The following is a 16,258-nucleotide window of genomic DNA, read 5'->3' on the forward strand; positions in this document are numbered from 1 at the left end:
CAGAGAGTAGCGGTGTGCCGTCAAAGTCGCAGGGATTCGCTAAATTCCTGCGTCTACGGCTGACTCCGCCGGAGTCTGACCACGGGACTCTGATCTCTGGGACCATCGGGTCCTCGGTCCAGAAGTCGACTGTTACACCCTAACCAACATAAAGCCTCCTGCTGGTTTAATGGACCCTCTGCCCCAGATACACTTACACACACACATACATACACACACGTCTGTGCTACAGTCCAGACCCCCCTCAGAGCCCCACTGGGGTGCAGGGCTGCCGCTGCCGTATGCGGGTCAGATCGGAGATCAATGTAATCCCTTTAAAATGACTTTAATTTCATCCTGTGTCGACTCCGTGCTGGATCGGATCTGGACGAGGAGACGCTCATCACTTTCTCTCCGTCTGGTTCAATCTGGCAAATGGAGAATTAGCCGACGGTTCTCCATCAATTAAACACATGTGAATAGATTAGAGTTCTGGATTACGATACGCCGCCGATTTGAAACCTAAACTGCAACAGACAGACGAAAGAGTTTACCCTCGCCTGCTTAAGACTTATGAGCCACATTTTTCCGGCTAACGGAGCGGGTCTACAAGTAGTAAAAAGTAAATTCTCTATAAGAGGAAGTCAAATATTCTTTTATTTCTTCTGTCATTTGGCTCAAAAGCACTTCACAGAAAATTCCAATTAATAATATTCAAAACATCAAACCCTGCGTTGGACATGGACAAACCAACAGAACCATGACTAGAGTCCAAATATAAACAGTTATAAATCAAAGTTTATTTAATTTCTTGTGCGTGAATGCTACATTTTTATTTGAAATTACCCATGAAATCTATGATCTAAGTGTTTTGAGTATTATACACTTTGATATACGTTAATAGATGGGAAGGAGAACTGACGTTAAATAAGCAAGACACATAATACCCCCTAAAAGCTATTTGACTTGTGTCAACATTGTGCAACAGGATTTCATTTTGTAATACACAAGAGTTTCTCAACACCAGCTGTTAAAAAGATTAACTTTACTCCAACTATATGTTAAAATATATTCATTTTCTTTGCTTTTTAGCGGCATTTTTAACGCAAGTGAGCCATAAATATTTTGTTTACTTCTATTGACGTAATGTTTAATAGAAAATGATTGTCCAACGCATGACGACACCAGAACACCTTCCTACATCTTGCAGTGTTCCTCTTACACAACGGCACTTGAACACACCAGTGGGTGTGTTCAGGAACCCGGTACACTCAAGCAAAATTACGACAGACTCCACAGGTTCCCGCGTTCAGACGAATTAACAACGGTTTGATCAATTTTACACAGAATCTGCAGCTCGTCGGGTGGTTTCCCGACACTCGAGTCCGCAGCGGATTATCATCGGGTCCACAACCACACTGCTTCAGAGCTGTTGCTAGGCAACCCTTTGAATGCAGCGGGTTATTATTAGGTTATCTAGCATCTCAGGCCCCGACATGCACATGTGTGAACAGCGCGGTCACATGACCCACCATTAGCAGCCCGATGAAAGTGGAGGATTTGTCGGGCCCGGGCCTTTTCGGTGTGAAGAACAGAACCCGTTCTGCAGCCGCGAGCCCGGCAGGAAACGCTGACAAGTTTTCACAAGTCTGGTGTCAAAACCAGAATGCTGAGCTCACAGTCAGCAGCGAGGTACCAGGGACGGGAACACTGCAGTCAGATGGGGGTCAACACAGCAGTCTTTGTCAAGAGCTGGATTGAAGCTGAACGCCTGCGGCTTTATTGGACCAGATAGGACAGTGAAAAAAATTGTGTCATAGTCAAGAGTGTATAAAATACAGTATATAAGTTTATTTATATTTTTACTTTTTTCTTGTTACAAAATGTTATGTTTTGTTGTATGCCCAAAGCTAGCATTTGTCACAAAGTCAAGGGTTCGATTATAATTTAATTTTGATGCAAATTTGAACCAATTTTCACTTTTAAACCTCTTCCACCGTCTATGATTCATTTCCCATGGTTCATGAAAGCTTCATTACCATGTTTTTAAGTTACCACGACTGGTTAAACGGAGAAATGCTGTGTGCTGAAGCGAGAAACAAACACTGAGCAGAACAAATACAGTTCTAAATTATCGTCAAACATCAGCTGACTATTGGCAGGAAAGGCGACATCGAACTTGACTGCACATTAAAAGCAACACGAGCAAATGTTCCACACCCGTGCATGTTTGGTTTTTGGAAAAAGCATATAGTTTGAAGGCAGCGTTGCAAGTCACCGCATGATGTTCAGTTGCCAGGTGTGTCTCTCAGATGTAAAGTGTACGAGTAAAAGCTTTTATCGGAAGAAGGTAAGGTTTCAAAGGCAGGTCCAAGACTTGACGCAACAAGGGGTTTAAAATCTTGGACCAACAGTTTTAATGATCAATGAAATGTACGTCAGCAAAAATAAAATCGACAGACTTGCATCATTTGATGTAGAGGCAGATAATCTCTTTCCAATATACCCGATCTACCTGAAAGTACCAAGTACCAAATATGGCCAAAGACACAAGAACCAACATAAATGCGTTTCAGCAATGTCAGACAGAATTTTGGAGATTGAACTTATACCAATTCTTAAATTCTGATATTTCAGCCTCCTGCAAACTAAAATTAATGAAGGATTTTGAGAGCTTAACTTTTATTGTTTGTTTAATAATAGGTGCTTCCAGGAACCAGTACAAGCGTAGCAAAACCTTCAGTAAAAAGGTGAAAGTTAGCATTAAAAAAAGAACCAAAATCAGTAGCGAAAAGTCAATAAAAAAGCATTATCCTCGTTATCTGCGTCAACTTTCTCAAAGAAAACTGGGTGGAAAACACTGAGCAGGTCTGGACTGTGAGAACTGAAACAGATCCAGATGCAATAATAAGTTCCAGTCTCCTTGAGAACTGCAGGCTCGTTGGCAGACGTCAGGTCCGTTAAACAGCTGTGACAGACAGACCAGTGTGTGTTTGCCGGGTCTGTGTTGCCTCACAGGACTTGCCCGCATGTGTAGTGACTTTATATCTAGAAAAAAAAAAATGAATGAATGGGGATGGGGCAGCGAACCACAGAGAGCTCCGAGGTTTCCTTCCCTCAACTAAAGGGACTCCCCAGAAGACGAAGACAGTGAAGTAGTCTTTCCTAAACGCCGTAGAGACATCCATCAAAACTCATTGACTCACAGTTTCTCATCTGAGAAACACAGTTTTCATTCATGCTTTAATTCTGTCAGGATGCTCAAACTTGAAGAAAATACTCGACCAGAGTACTCGCTATAGACGCAAAATTGGCGTACTGAAGATCAATAGACAAGTGTGAGGTTTAACTACACACAACAAACTGGTGCGTAGATTTATGAGCAGTACTATACGTTTGGGGTTGCAGTTACAATTCTGCCTTTCCGATCCACCTTTTTTAATTCCCACTAAAAATATTTTTCCCCAGCAACAGCCAAGCTCATTTGTGGCTGTGCTATAAAAGAAGGGTTTGTCTCCGTTGTTCGTGGCGAGCAAAGACTTCATATTTCCAATAAGCTTGAGCTGATGCAGAACAATGTAGCTACTGATTAAACAACATTCATATTTTCAGCCACCAGAGAGATAATATCCAATATCCTCCAGACTAGCAACCTCAACTCAGATGCATCACCTGCTTTTGTTCAAGTCCAGGGAAGAACGCATCATCTTTAGTTCAAGGCCTTTCGTGAGATCCGAGCTAACAAACGTATGAACAAGGCCCTCACGGGTCCTGGAGACCACAACTCCAACAGAAGCCCCAAAGCTAAGCTGATAATTCACACACACACAAACACCATAAATCACTGGAGAGCAAAGCGTCCTAAAAATAACATTCCACTTTCTCTCCGCCGTTAGTGCTTCGGTCCTTTTTTTTTTTCGTAAACGGTCTGAGGAGAAACAAAGACCAACAGGCGAGGCAACGAATATAGCAAGAGGAAAAGCAACGCGTGGGATCATCTGGTGTCCGCATTGTAAATGAGAGCAGAAGAACCTGGAGGCCAGAAACTAACCAGTAAATATTTAATGAGGCCGTTATGTGGCCTGAAACAAGGCGGGGATCCATTCAGAGTTCACTTTTCCACCAGAGTCTCTTCGGTGTAGCGCAAGCTCCATTATTGATGCCACAAGTTGGGTGCCAAATGTGGTCTCCTGCACGTGCCCTCTGGTATGTGATGCAGATTCAAACCACCGCCCGGAGCCAGATGGTACCTCCGCTCAAAGTGTAAAAATCACATATATTTGAGAGGATTTGAGTGCACATTTGTACATGGGAAATAAATAGGTTATTACTGACATTGGGCATTACAGGTACAGACATTTGTCAAGGCCTCAGTGGGACAGCAAGGTCATCCAGAAACCTTGATTCCTGTCCAAAGGCGGATCTTGACAAGATTCCTAAACCATGCTAGCTGGCTGTCATGCTTCTTCTTCAGGCGAGAGCCAGATCGGGAACCAACACTTGACTGAAAACTTGAAAAAGGCTGAGGACCAGATGGTCACGCCCATGACTGAAAGAAACGTCAACAATATCCGGAAGCTCATTTGTCGATTGGATCATTTTCATCCGGTGACCATTGACTGTAGCCAGTTAACCATTTGACTACTTGAATTCCTCCAGATCGCAAACCAAGGGGCTCCACAGGAGGATGAACAAAGACATACAAGGCACAATTAGGTTTCTCCCACGATGACGGTTCAGTTTCACACCATAAACTTTGATAGGAGCCATTTTGTAATCTTTTCAACACTCGGATCGTTTGCTCCGTCTCATCCTCCCACCACCTCAAAACAATCCCACTAAATCCAATTTCGAGTAGGAGAAGCACAAAGAATGAAAAATGGGAAAATGGATGACGGATGAAACCAGAGGTCGGTCCCTGTAGACGTCTTCACCTGTCGCCCGGTGACCCACTTGGTACACAACTCAATAATACATCAGGTCTTCTAAGCAGTAACCGGACGCCGGCTGCAGAATCGAACACTTTAACTCGGTACGCTTGTGACCATGTTCATGACGATGTTCTCCGTGTGCAACAAGAGAACTGACTCCATAATAAGAAAAGCACAAGATGGCACGAACCACCAGTAAGATCCTTGAGTACAACATAAGTAACATCTTTACCTGCTGCATTCTCAAGTTGTCAAAACAATATCACGCTAATCGAGAAGCCCTAAAACAATGTCCTTCTATTCTCCAAAGCCAACTCCAAACAATCCAAAAACATACAAATGTGAATAATAAATGTTTAAATTACAATTTACAATGCTAGGTTACATAAGGTCGGCATAAGAAACAAAAAAAAAATTGAGTTTTGCAATTGTAATAGGGTTTTGGTTGTTTTATTAAACCAGCCAAATGTGACAGGTCTGCCTCACCTAGACCTCAGCATGACTTTGACACCGTTTGAACCTTAGTGAGTGACAAACCTAACAGCAGACAATCATCATTCCTTCACTGCGTAGATCAAGAGAAGAACATATAGCTGATGAGGCTAGAACTACTTAAAGATTCAGATGCATTGTTTTCTACATAGTTTGGATTGTTTGAAAAGTCAAGTCGTCACTAACATTCCTAAAAATGCATTGATGGGTCTGCACCGGCTTATCTCAGGTGTTGGATGAGGCCAAGTTGACGGGCATCGCCCGTTGTCTCCATCTCTTCCTGCATCTCACACCCAGCCCAGAGGGAGGAGAACCTGTCTAGGTGCGGCCAAGCATGCCGGAGATCCATCAGTCTCGGGTTAATCGCGAGAGAACATGATCTGGTTATTTTATTGTAACTGATCTTGAATAGTCGGCAAATCAGGATATGCTTGACCAGATATGATGGACTCGCTGAAACTCATTCAGCCGTGACCAAACTTACATTTTTAGCTTCCTCCATCTTTTACGTTTATGGATCTTCATTCACTTTGTTTCCAAACATTTCTTTGATATTCTCATGTATGATCTCATCCTTTAACTTGCTAGTTTCTTCTTTTTTTTCCAGCAACAGAAATTATGATATTGCCACAAACGATTCTTTAACACGCGACTGTACATGACTCAAGTTAGTTAATATATTATGTATATATGCAGTATTGAAATACAGTCGGGGAAGAGAAGACTCAATGTGGTAAACTATCTGAAGGAAGTTGGTGGTGAATACATCTTCTGCAGCTTCAAATTTAAATTAGTGTTTTTGCTCTGTATTCTTAAGTGTATAAGGTGACAGTACTTTTTTGAAATTGTGAAATGGGTTTGGTGAAAAGAAAATGTTGGTCTTGTCTATGCAGCTACACAGCTAACTTTAGCTATACTAGACTAAATCCACCCGAATATGAAAAATACTTGAATACAAAAGGAAAGCTTGGAGACCAAATCATAAAAGAACAAGCCTCCAAAAATAACACCATTTCTCCTAATGAAAATATCAGTGTCGTCCTCAACTCTACTCATAACCATTTCAAACTCAAGGCCTGGGGACCAAATGAAGTCCACTCAATTGTTTATTTAGCCCACAAGAGCACTAAATATTTCTAGTGTCATAAAATTAATCCAAAATTCAGTAGTAAAAATGTAAGCGGCACTAGGGGGACTTGATGATCTGCACAAAAATAAAAGATAAAGAATAAATACACATATGGAGCTACGTTTCCTCTCAAACCCAGCAGATACGTGTCAGATCTAGATATAATCTGGTCATCTGGGCTGGAATATAATCTCAGAGTGGGGGGGGGGGTGTCCCGTTCCGACAGATGCTGCTTGTGGACGGCTGTCAGATTGAGGACAGATTTAACAAAGACACAAGAAATATGAGAAACTAGAGGAAAAAAAACATGAACCGTCACAACATCTGTGTTTTATCTCAACAGTGCCGTATTTTATTTTTAGAGCCGAAAGCAAACCTGCAGATACAGAAGGTATTTTGGAGAAAACAGATGTGGGTCCAGGCTGGATATCAGGAGATTTAGCGTTGACATGAAGAACATGATAAACTAGAAATATCTTGCATTTAAAAAAAGGGGTGACCTTACAGATTTACCTAAAACGACTAGTTATGCAAACATAGACAAATAGACAAACACTGCTAAGCAATTAAACCACAGGGACATGTCCAGAGGGCCAACATGCCAAAAACAGCTACGATGGGAAAAGTAGAAGACTGTCCAGCTCTTCCAATGCTGATCAATTTTTCATTGAACATGAACTCTCAGGTGCGCAGAGGTTTCCAAAAATACACATCCCTGCACAGTGCTGGAGAGAATATGAACAAAGCTCTGCATCCATGGAGACAGAGTTAGGCTGGACAATCAGGCCTGTAGGACATCAGCAGAATATTGATGTAATGAGGATGTTTTTACATGCATTTGTGTCCTTTTGACTGAGTAGGTGAAGAAGACTTGTTGTCTTTTTCTGATTTCCTAATCATTGAGAATTTATGAGGACTTGCGTGTGGAAAATCCATCTCAATGTCGACATTTTTAACCCTTACGTTATCTCAGGGTCAAGGTAACCAGAAGGTTTGAAAAAACAAATTAAATTGTCTATCCCTTACATATGCAGTGGTGAAGGTCCTTCTCCTCGACCCAAAAGCACCACAAGGGATAAAACATTTTGTTTTCAGGCCTTTGGGTCACCTTGACCCTTAGATAACACATGGACTAGGGCTCACTATTTAAGATGATAATTCACACTTGGAAAAGTTGAAGGAAGAAGATCTTTAGACTAAAAATCTAGAGTTGGAATTGTGGCATTAAAATTATGCATCTGTGGACAACTGTAGAGCGGAACAAGGCCCCCATAAGAGGAAAACTTTGATATACCCAAGTATTGAAGGAAAAATCTCCAGAACGACAAAAGGTAAAACACAAAAGTATCCTTTCCATGGGACGATAAACAAGGGTCATCCCGGTAGTCTCAAACATATAACCTATAAAAACCTATAAAGTCCAGGACCAATGGACCGCATGGACTGAAAAGGTAAACAAGGGCGAATCAGAATCCATAATCTGATTGAATGCGAGCAGGAAGGTAAGGGCACAGCCAGGCCAAGGTTTGTCAAAGTGTTGCGTGTTTCCCTGCAGCTTCAGCCTCACAAACCCACAACTATGTGAATCTGGTGGAAAAGTAGAAGGAAGGAAAACCTCACATTTACACCACAGTCAACCCCCTTTCCCTCCAGAAGAGCCATAGTTCACCGGTCCCCAGACGTTCTAAACACACATTCCCGACACGTCTAAACATTCTTCCCTTTCTTCTTTTCTACAAACAAGTTCTACTAGAAACACATCTGTGCACAGGGGGTGAGGTTAGGTGAGCAGAAACTACGTAATACGAGCCAGGGTGAACGTATACTGCTAATATATACCTTCAGAGCGCTTCTGGAAGGTTTGACATTATAAACGATTAAATAACCACTTATAACCGCTTTTTTTCTTCAAGCCTTCAATGTGCCATTTTAAGAATTTTTTAGCATGGAACTCTATTGCGCCAATAAATCTGATTGCAACCATTACTAATAGTCAAATGAAGATGGCGTTACTCATGTATGTCACGCATGTTCTTCGCCTTTCCTTAAATTTATCCTAACCACAGAGATTTTGATTCATTAGATTAGCTTTAATGGCTTCAACTGATGATTGTTTATTTTATTTGGTTCAGGGAATATGGACAACCGCTTCGGTTTGGCCTTGAACTGTAAAAATTTATCATAATACTACCAAACCAAATATTTAATAATTCAATCCCAAGGCAGGAAGCAAGGCATCCAGGTTTTGGCAATGTGCTCAATAGCGACACCCGGCCACGCCTGTTGCTCCATGTTAGCAAAAATAAGCAGCTGATCAAAGAATCTTCCGGACAGACCTGAAGAAACATCTAGCACAGTGGACTGAACAGGGGATACAATGTCAACGTGAATGCTGGCAGCACACCAGAGAGGAAATTCTTGGACCCCCTTTGTTGCCAATTTCGATTCATCAGAGGGAAACAGCATTTACTAATCCTCATAACTCTGCACAATAGAACGGAGAGTGAGCATGTGAACGACAACAATTAGCGAGCAAGAGTGGAAGTTATGTCAGCCAGAAACTAGAGTCCTGGATTCTTTGACATTGGGGATGATCCCTGAATGCAACGCCTACCCCTCTGCACAAAAGGGAACGGGAGAAACAGACCGTGAAGAAATCTCTTTGAAAGAGGAGCACATGAGGCAGCAGGGCAGCTCGGACCCTGACGACCGACGCTACAATTTGTCCAGCAGTAAAATCCACACAGTGATTCACAGCATTGAATCCAGCGCGGTGCTATAGGAAGACAAAAACACCGACCCAAAACAGGTAGGATGTTGCAAAGGGTACGGCATGGGTCCTATGACATATACTTGTGCACATACATTAGGAATAATATCATCATAAAATAAATAAAGATGACAGCTCGGATGATATCAAATTATCAATACATTTTAAGGGCAACATTTTGAGGGGATCCATCCCTACCATCTCAGCAACAACATCTGTAACCCTGAACTAGTCTTCTTCCTGCCAGGCAAAAAAAAAAAAAGAACAACCCACCCCCATATTTTAGTAAATAACCCCCTCCCTCCCATTAGCCTGGTGGGCTATAACGGGCCACCAAAGGAATGTTTCCCCCTCTCCCCCGACTGTGGCCTGAACAGAGGGGGAAACACAGAGGGGCTACATTCCTCTTTGGCTGTCTGCTGCATACACTGATTCGTTGTCCTGTTCCACAAGTGGATTGTGGTCAGCTGAAGTGAAGAGGGGGGGAGTGGGGTTTACCCACAGCTGACCTGCCATCAGCTGGGGGAGATGGACACTCGGTAGAAATGGTTTTCTTGTCCAAGTGATGTCATCAAACTGCAGGAAAAATTGAATCTAACTTGCAAAACAAAATAATAATCTGCTTTTGCAATTTCATTTTCTGAAACCTGCTTTTGTAAATTGAAGTTGCTAGTTATAATTATTAACCTCTAAGAACACAATCATTTCAAATGGCTTTACCGGGATACACAAAAGTAACTGTTGAGTTTCGATCCCGACAAATACTTTTCTACTTTAAAGACTATCAAAGCTTGGGATATTGGAGAAGTTCCATCAGTAATGTACCACACCAGAACATTTTTTGAATAATTTAATACAAGAGGAAATAATTTAATTGGGTAGCGAAACGAAGAGCCAACGCCTTTGTATTTGATTTGTATCAGGGATTGAAATCTAATCTGGCAGTAAAACGTGAAGAGAATGTGATTACAGCAGCCACTGACAAACTTTCTACAAGCTCTTTACGCAATTCTTTGAAGCAAAAGTCGGGAGGCGATGACGAAGCTGCCAGTAAATAACCCTACAAGCTACTTTATATCTTCACGCGTATCGTGTTCTTCCTGGATCCAAGGACAACAGAATCAACTCAACTAACAATGCCACAAAAGAGAGAAGATCGTCATGTTGACTCTGTCAATTTATCTGTGACAGGATCATTGTTTAATGGTCCAGGACTCCGGGAAAAACCTTGGCACTTAGATGGTGTCAAAAAACAACAGGAGATGTGATTATCTTGTTGATAAGATTAGGGACAAAGAAGACCAGATTGAAGATCCATTGTCACCCTCAAGAGCAACTCCGTTATATTGACAAGATTTTAACGACCACTGAGGAAACTTTATCTATGTCCCGTCAGATCCTCCGCTCGTCCTGGACCAACCCCCGACCATCTGAGGCAGCCGCCGTCCAGTCACACAGAAAGCATGTGAAAGTGGGTGGACAAAAGAACAAGCTAACATTGTGCGCAGCTTCCCACCTTGGCATCATCCAGAAAGTCAATGCGAGTTTCAGTTTGGGCAGCGAGGAGGCGTCCAGCAACTACCCGGACTAGAGCGGCAGCTCCATTTATACCAGTGAATATTACCGCTGTGTTTTTGTCACCAACAACCTTTTTCTTCATAATATTCATAATGGGAATTATGTTAACAAGTTCATTTCAATATTTAATATTGTTGAATTGTACTTTATGTAAATAATGGAGTCTACGGATTCCTTCAAGAAACATCTTAAGACATTTTTACTTGTGCAGGCTTTTCCTTGATTGTCTGGAACTCCTGTGTTGTTCTCTGTGTTATCTTGACATTTTAAGTATATATTTTATTGAGTATTGTGTAATTGTTTAAGCGCTTTGTGACCCTGGTCTGGAAAGGCGCTCTAAAAAAAGAAATTACTTACTATTATCAGATGAAAGCTAAAACTGTGAGTCAGTAAAAGGTAGTTTTCCGCGTTTTTTCGTCTTGTTTTTTTTTTGGAACACGTGTCGTGACTTTCGAGTGCTCAAGAAGTATTCAAGAAATGTAGCCCTCCGAGCAGAGGAGGAAGTTTGACGATCAGGAGTGACTGACGCCGTCACCTTTTTTTTCCACGCTAACATTTCCTCACGGCAGAAGTATGTTCGGGCCCAACTGTCACCGCTGGATTTGCGTCACCGCGCACGCTAACGTGTTTTGACTTGCGCTGAATCTTTGAGCGGTGAGAAAAGACTTTAATAACACGCTTGCGGAGGAGCGTCACCGGGAAATAACTGGAGCTGACTGGACTGGTCTCCGTCCAGCTACTGCTGAGAAGCACACGGGGACGGCCAAAAACACAAGTCAAGAATGTGAAGCCGAAGCATCGAAATAACAGTTCAGAGAGAAGGACCTGTTGCTCTTAGCGTCTCAAACCCACTTCAAGATCAGTCGAGAAAGAGAACGACATTTTTTCACTTCTCAAAACCAGACTTCTGTCTTCTTGATCCCACGATTGTAAATGTTATCTAGGCTGATAAAGACACACCTTGATCTCCGCCCACTTCTTTGTTGCCTAGTTTCCTTGTGAATTCTTGTTTGACTCCTTACAATTGGGAGACACCTACGCTCCTCTAACCCCCAGTCATTTAAGTGGCATCTTAAAACATTGGTCAATCTTATCAGGGGTCTAAAGTTAGTGGAAAGTTGAAATGGTGAATCAGAATTGTGGTCATATGAACAACCTCCCGTGCATAGGTCACCGTAAAATCTGGGCTATGATAGCAATGGAACCCTTTGCCTATATTGTAAAGGTTTGTGGCATATTATAGTACATCAACATTTAAAAATCAGTAAATTCTGGTGGTTCTACCTTTATTTTAACACGTTTTACCCGACACCCTTATGTCTGTGAAGACACCGTTGAGGTATCCAACCCTTCAGAAGGATTAAGCTCGAAGACCGCTATTCTTAAAACTTTGATAGTTAAGAGCCAAGACATCTGTTAGAGTCTTAAGAGCTGCTCCACCTCCAAAGAGAGTTAAGTTTGAACAACGACCAGGTGAGGTTATAGCTTGAGAATCGTCTTGTTTAAAGGCAGCAGCTCTGCAATGAGTACCTGACAGATGGTAAGACCCTCCCAAATCACATGTCATCAGGTCAGCATCTGGCATCTTTAAACGGGTTTACGCTGAGTCAGAGTTTCCTCCACCGGGCCTGGACTACCAGAGACTAGAACAAATACTGGATTCCTTTGTGGTGTCGCGTCTTGTCCACATGTTTGGCTACTGCTGGTAGGCTAATGAGATAATGCTGGAAAAACTTGGTGTGGGTTCACCTGCCAAATAAGAGACAGCTGCGCTTCTGGAGGCACTTGGCTTGATCCGGGTCCTGTCCTTCAGAGACCGGACGATGGGCAAAGCCAGCGAGGAATACAATCAACGATAGAAGCGACTATGGAAGAACTTCAAGTTTTTAGTCATGGTCTTTTCGTGATTTATTTATTTTTGATGATCATAGCAGATAGACATGCTACGAAATTTAGTAACTTGACCGTGACCGGACCATTGCACAAGTTCTTAAAAGTATAAATTTAATGAACAAAATAAACAAATACATACAATTCTTGTCTTTTATTTAGGATAATTAAAAACTGCACCAATGATAATAAATAATGCTTGAATACAGCAGGACGGAAATCACCAAATTGTATCACAGGAAGGAAATCCAACAATGCCTTAGAAGGAACACATTCATCGACTGTTGAGAGGTGGGCGAGTAAAACTATTTTAATGTCATTTAAACACTCAAAACTGTTGAAAATGCAGCGTCAACGGTTCGAGACACTTCTGTTATTCCCATTAAGAGAGAAGAACATTCCTAGACTCGTGTTTTCTTTGCGGAGAAGGTTCTGAACCACTATGGAGCCGAGTGACAGCCACAGGTCTTGGTCAATCAAACACAGATCTCCAGGGGCGCTCCGAAGTCCAGGGTGGAGGATCAATGATACACCACGTGTCCCCTCACAGGGGGCACTTTGACCGGACTCTCTTCAGTCAAACGTGATGCCGGGACCAAAAGCTCCGGACTGGACCCGCCTGGTCTGATGGAATGTGTGATGCCGACAGTTAAAATGCTGAGTGGCCTAATAAAAATGCACGAGTCAATGCTCGGCATGTTGTCACACCACTAGAAACTATTCCAGTCATCTGGCCAGCAACTCAATGCTCTCACACACATTAACACACACACACACCGCCTTAATCATTCCACACTGATGCGCAACATCATCATCAGCCTTTAGAGGCTGGTGACAAACATTACTATTGTCCACTGCGGCAGAAACCAGTCGTCGTTCACAAAGAGAACGTGATCATTGAAACGCTCATCTGTAGCCGCCCATAAAAAAAAAAACTCAATTTAACTTCACGCGCAAGTAAGCATAGTCCATAAAGATCAAAGAACAGCCATGATTAGATGTTGAAAATAGATCGTACAGTTATCCCTGTAGAATACCAGGAGAGTTCTAGCTTGTTAGTCTCTTGTTACGCCAACAAAAGACGACGACAAATGATGTCGCCTTTTGTCAAACACACGGCCGACTGCTCACCTGACATCCCGAGCATTTTCAGTTACACAAACATCTTTAAAGTAATGTGCAAACATGTTAGAATTAACACTAATAATTCAACATATTTTAAACCGAAAATATGTTGATCTACGTCGCCATAGCAACAGCTATGTTTAGAATCCACATACAAATACGTTTTCTAAAACAATAAACCCATCAACCTTTAAAATGGAAGCCATCTTCTCCTATGACAAACCAGAGCTTCAGTACAGATCAACGTGGTCTTGCCACGCCGCAGTGGTCAGTACCATTAAGGGTCTATCAAGAATGGCAAAAGTTCTGCCAAGTCTCTGACGTCAAGCCTGCTGAGTGATTCCATCTAAACAATTTCATGCCTTTTTTAGCACTAGAAATTTAACTGACAGCAATGAGCAGTGCCAGCAAATGGCAATCTTGATCTTGATATGGAAAACCACCAAAATGGCACCTCTTCCTTGATCCCATATCAATGCTTGTTGAATACGTCTGCCAACTTAATTGTAATATGTTCAAATAGGAGGAGGCCCCGGTGACAGCCGAGGACATGCTGAAGAGATAATGCATCTCAGTTGACCCGAAAAGATTCCAGAGTTCCCCCAGAAGGTAAAACCCCAACCATACAGATTGTGGAGAATCAGAAAGATTGACCCTCCTTAAAAAAAACTGCTGACCCCTAAACCTAACAAAGACATTCGTCTGGGTCGTAGAACAGACTCAGGGTTAGGATGTTTGAAATGGGAACCAAAAATAACGAAATCCTGGAAATTTTGGTGAAGAAAATCAAAGTACGGCAACAATGAAGGGCCAAAAGAAGGATGGATGTCGCCTCCCGAGTACGATTTATATCATTGATAATCCCACAGACGTATGACGGGTCTGGCGCAGACTTGAATAAATGGACTAGTGAGCAACTGCCCTACAGCCAGAAGGGTTAGCGATGGAGAAGGAAATGGGTCAACGGAGTCCCAGAGGGCGTACGGTCAGGTAGCTGAACTAACGTGGTGACACATTTAGACAGGACCAGACAAGTCGCCGACACTTGGGAGGAAGATTCCTCTTCGAAAGGAACAACCCTCCCGTACACGTCTCGTTTTGAAACCCGATTGAAATACCGAAAAAAGATTTCCCATCAACGGAAAAGCCGAGAGGTCGCGATAACATCATCGTTAAAAAGGCAATGATGCTTTGAACTTTGTCTGGCAGAACAAACGTTACGACTCAAATGACTCGTGTACGTCAGAATATATCGTAACAATAAACTCAACTTTTTGTTCAATATCTAATCCGTTTTATACTTATTGCATCGTTTGTTCATTTAAATGTTTTTATATCTTAAATATATTTCCATTTGAATTCCATTTGTTCCCGCCCGTCTCTTGTAAATTGATTTAGCTGTATATTTGGATTAAATATATTTATTGATACAATTATAATAATTTGACTTGGGGTTTTCTTACAGTTTGACGTTTAAAAAAAAGGAAAAAAAAGAAGAAAATATAAAACTTTGATTGGCAGCAGACTTGGGTTGGGAAAACTTGACAGCTAATCTGTTCCCTTATTCCAGTGTTACATAATCGTGTATCTTATTTGATTTAAGGAGGATTTAGGGAACAAATAAATGTAGAAGCAACGTAGAGAGAAGTGCTGCTGGCCTACATACTGGAGGGTCACATCTTCCTCACCGACGCCCACTAACACGGATTTAGGGAATAAAAAAAAGGCGCAAAACTATTTTTTTTCCATCTTATCTTCTGAACAAAGAGATGGTTTCAGTCGAGTGTGTTTTTATCACACGTTTCCGCAGCAGCGACCGCGTCTTCTCACGCAGCTCCTCGAGGTTTCCGCAGCCGCCTGACAGCGCGCGGAGGCCGGGGAGGGAAGCTAGCATCTCCCGGTCCACGTTAGCTGCGGAGGCTGCGAAAGTCGAGCCCGGGGCCCGGTCCCTTTCCCCTCGTACCCCGGAGACGGTCTTGGGGCCTGCTGGGTCCGCTTACCTTCCTCTGCTGCTTCTCCCAGGCCGGGTCCAGGAGCAGGTCCCGGTCCCAGTCGTTTTCTTGCTCCATGTAGGTTGGTGGACCGTCGTCGGTCGAGTTCTGGTTGTTAGCGGCGTGATAATCTACCATGTCAGCGGGAACAACCCGAGTGCGACACAGATTCAACTATCGGGGAGAGAGGGGAGAAAAAAAACTAAAGAAGAATTTCAGTAATGGAGGTTCCGGGGGGGAGGGAAAACCACGACCGAGGAAGGGAGTCCGTCTACTGTCGCCGCTCTCAGCCGTGAGTGGTGACTGGATATCCGGTGCGCTGAGGCAGAAGAGCCGCTGCTGCAGCAGAAGAAAGCGAACCAGTGAGCGGCGC

General features: G+C 42.6%; 1 protein-coding gene across 6 annotated transcripts in view; it reads right to left on the minus strand.

Moving 5' to 3' along the window:
• The window catches only part of LOC148075340 (alpha-actinin-4-like), a 41,290-nt gene extending 25,032 nt beyond the window's left edge, over positions 1–16,258 (minus strand). For 3 of the 6 annotated variants that reach the window (XM_087796398.1, XM_087796394.1, XM_087796397.1), the window contains exon 1: positions 15,895–16,257. In XM_087796398.1, the coding sequence (XP_087652524.1) occupies positions 15,895–16,023 (129 nt within the window). In that variant the 5' untranslated portion in view covers positions 16,024–16,257. Of the gene's footprint in view, positions 1–15,894 lie in introns of all 6 variants that reach the window. The other 3 variants (XM_087796393.1, XM_087796392.1, XM_087796396.1) reach the window with 2 other exon arrangements.

Source organism: Callionymus lyra, chromosome 7, assembly GCF_982586985.1.
Source record: "Callionymus lyra chromosome 7, fCalLyr1.hap1.1, whole genome shotgun sequence".
In the NCBI taxonomy this organism is placed as follows: Eukaryota; Metazoa; Chordata; class Actinopteri; order Syngnathiformes; family Callionymidae; genus Callionymus; species Callionymus lyra.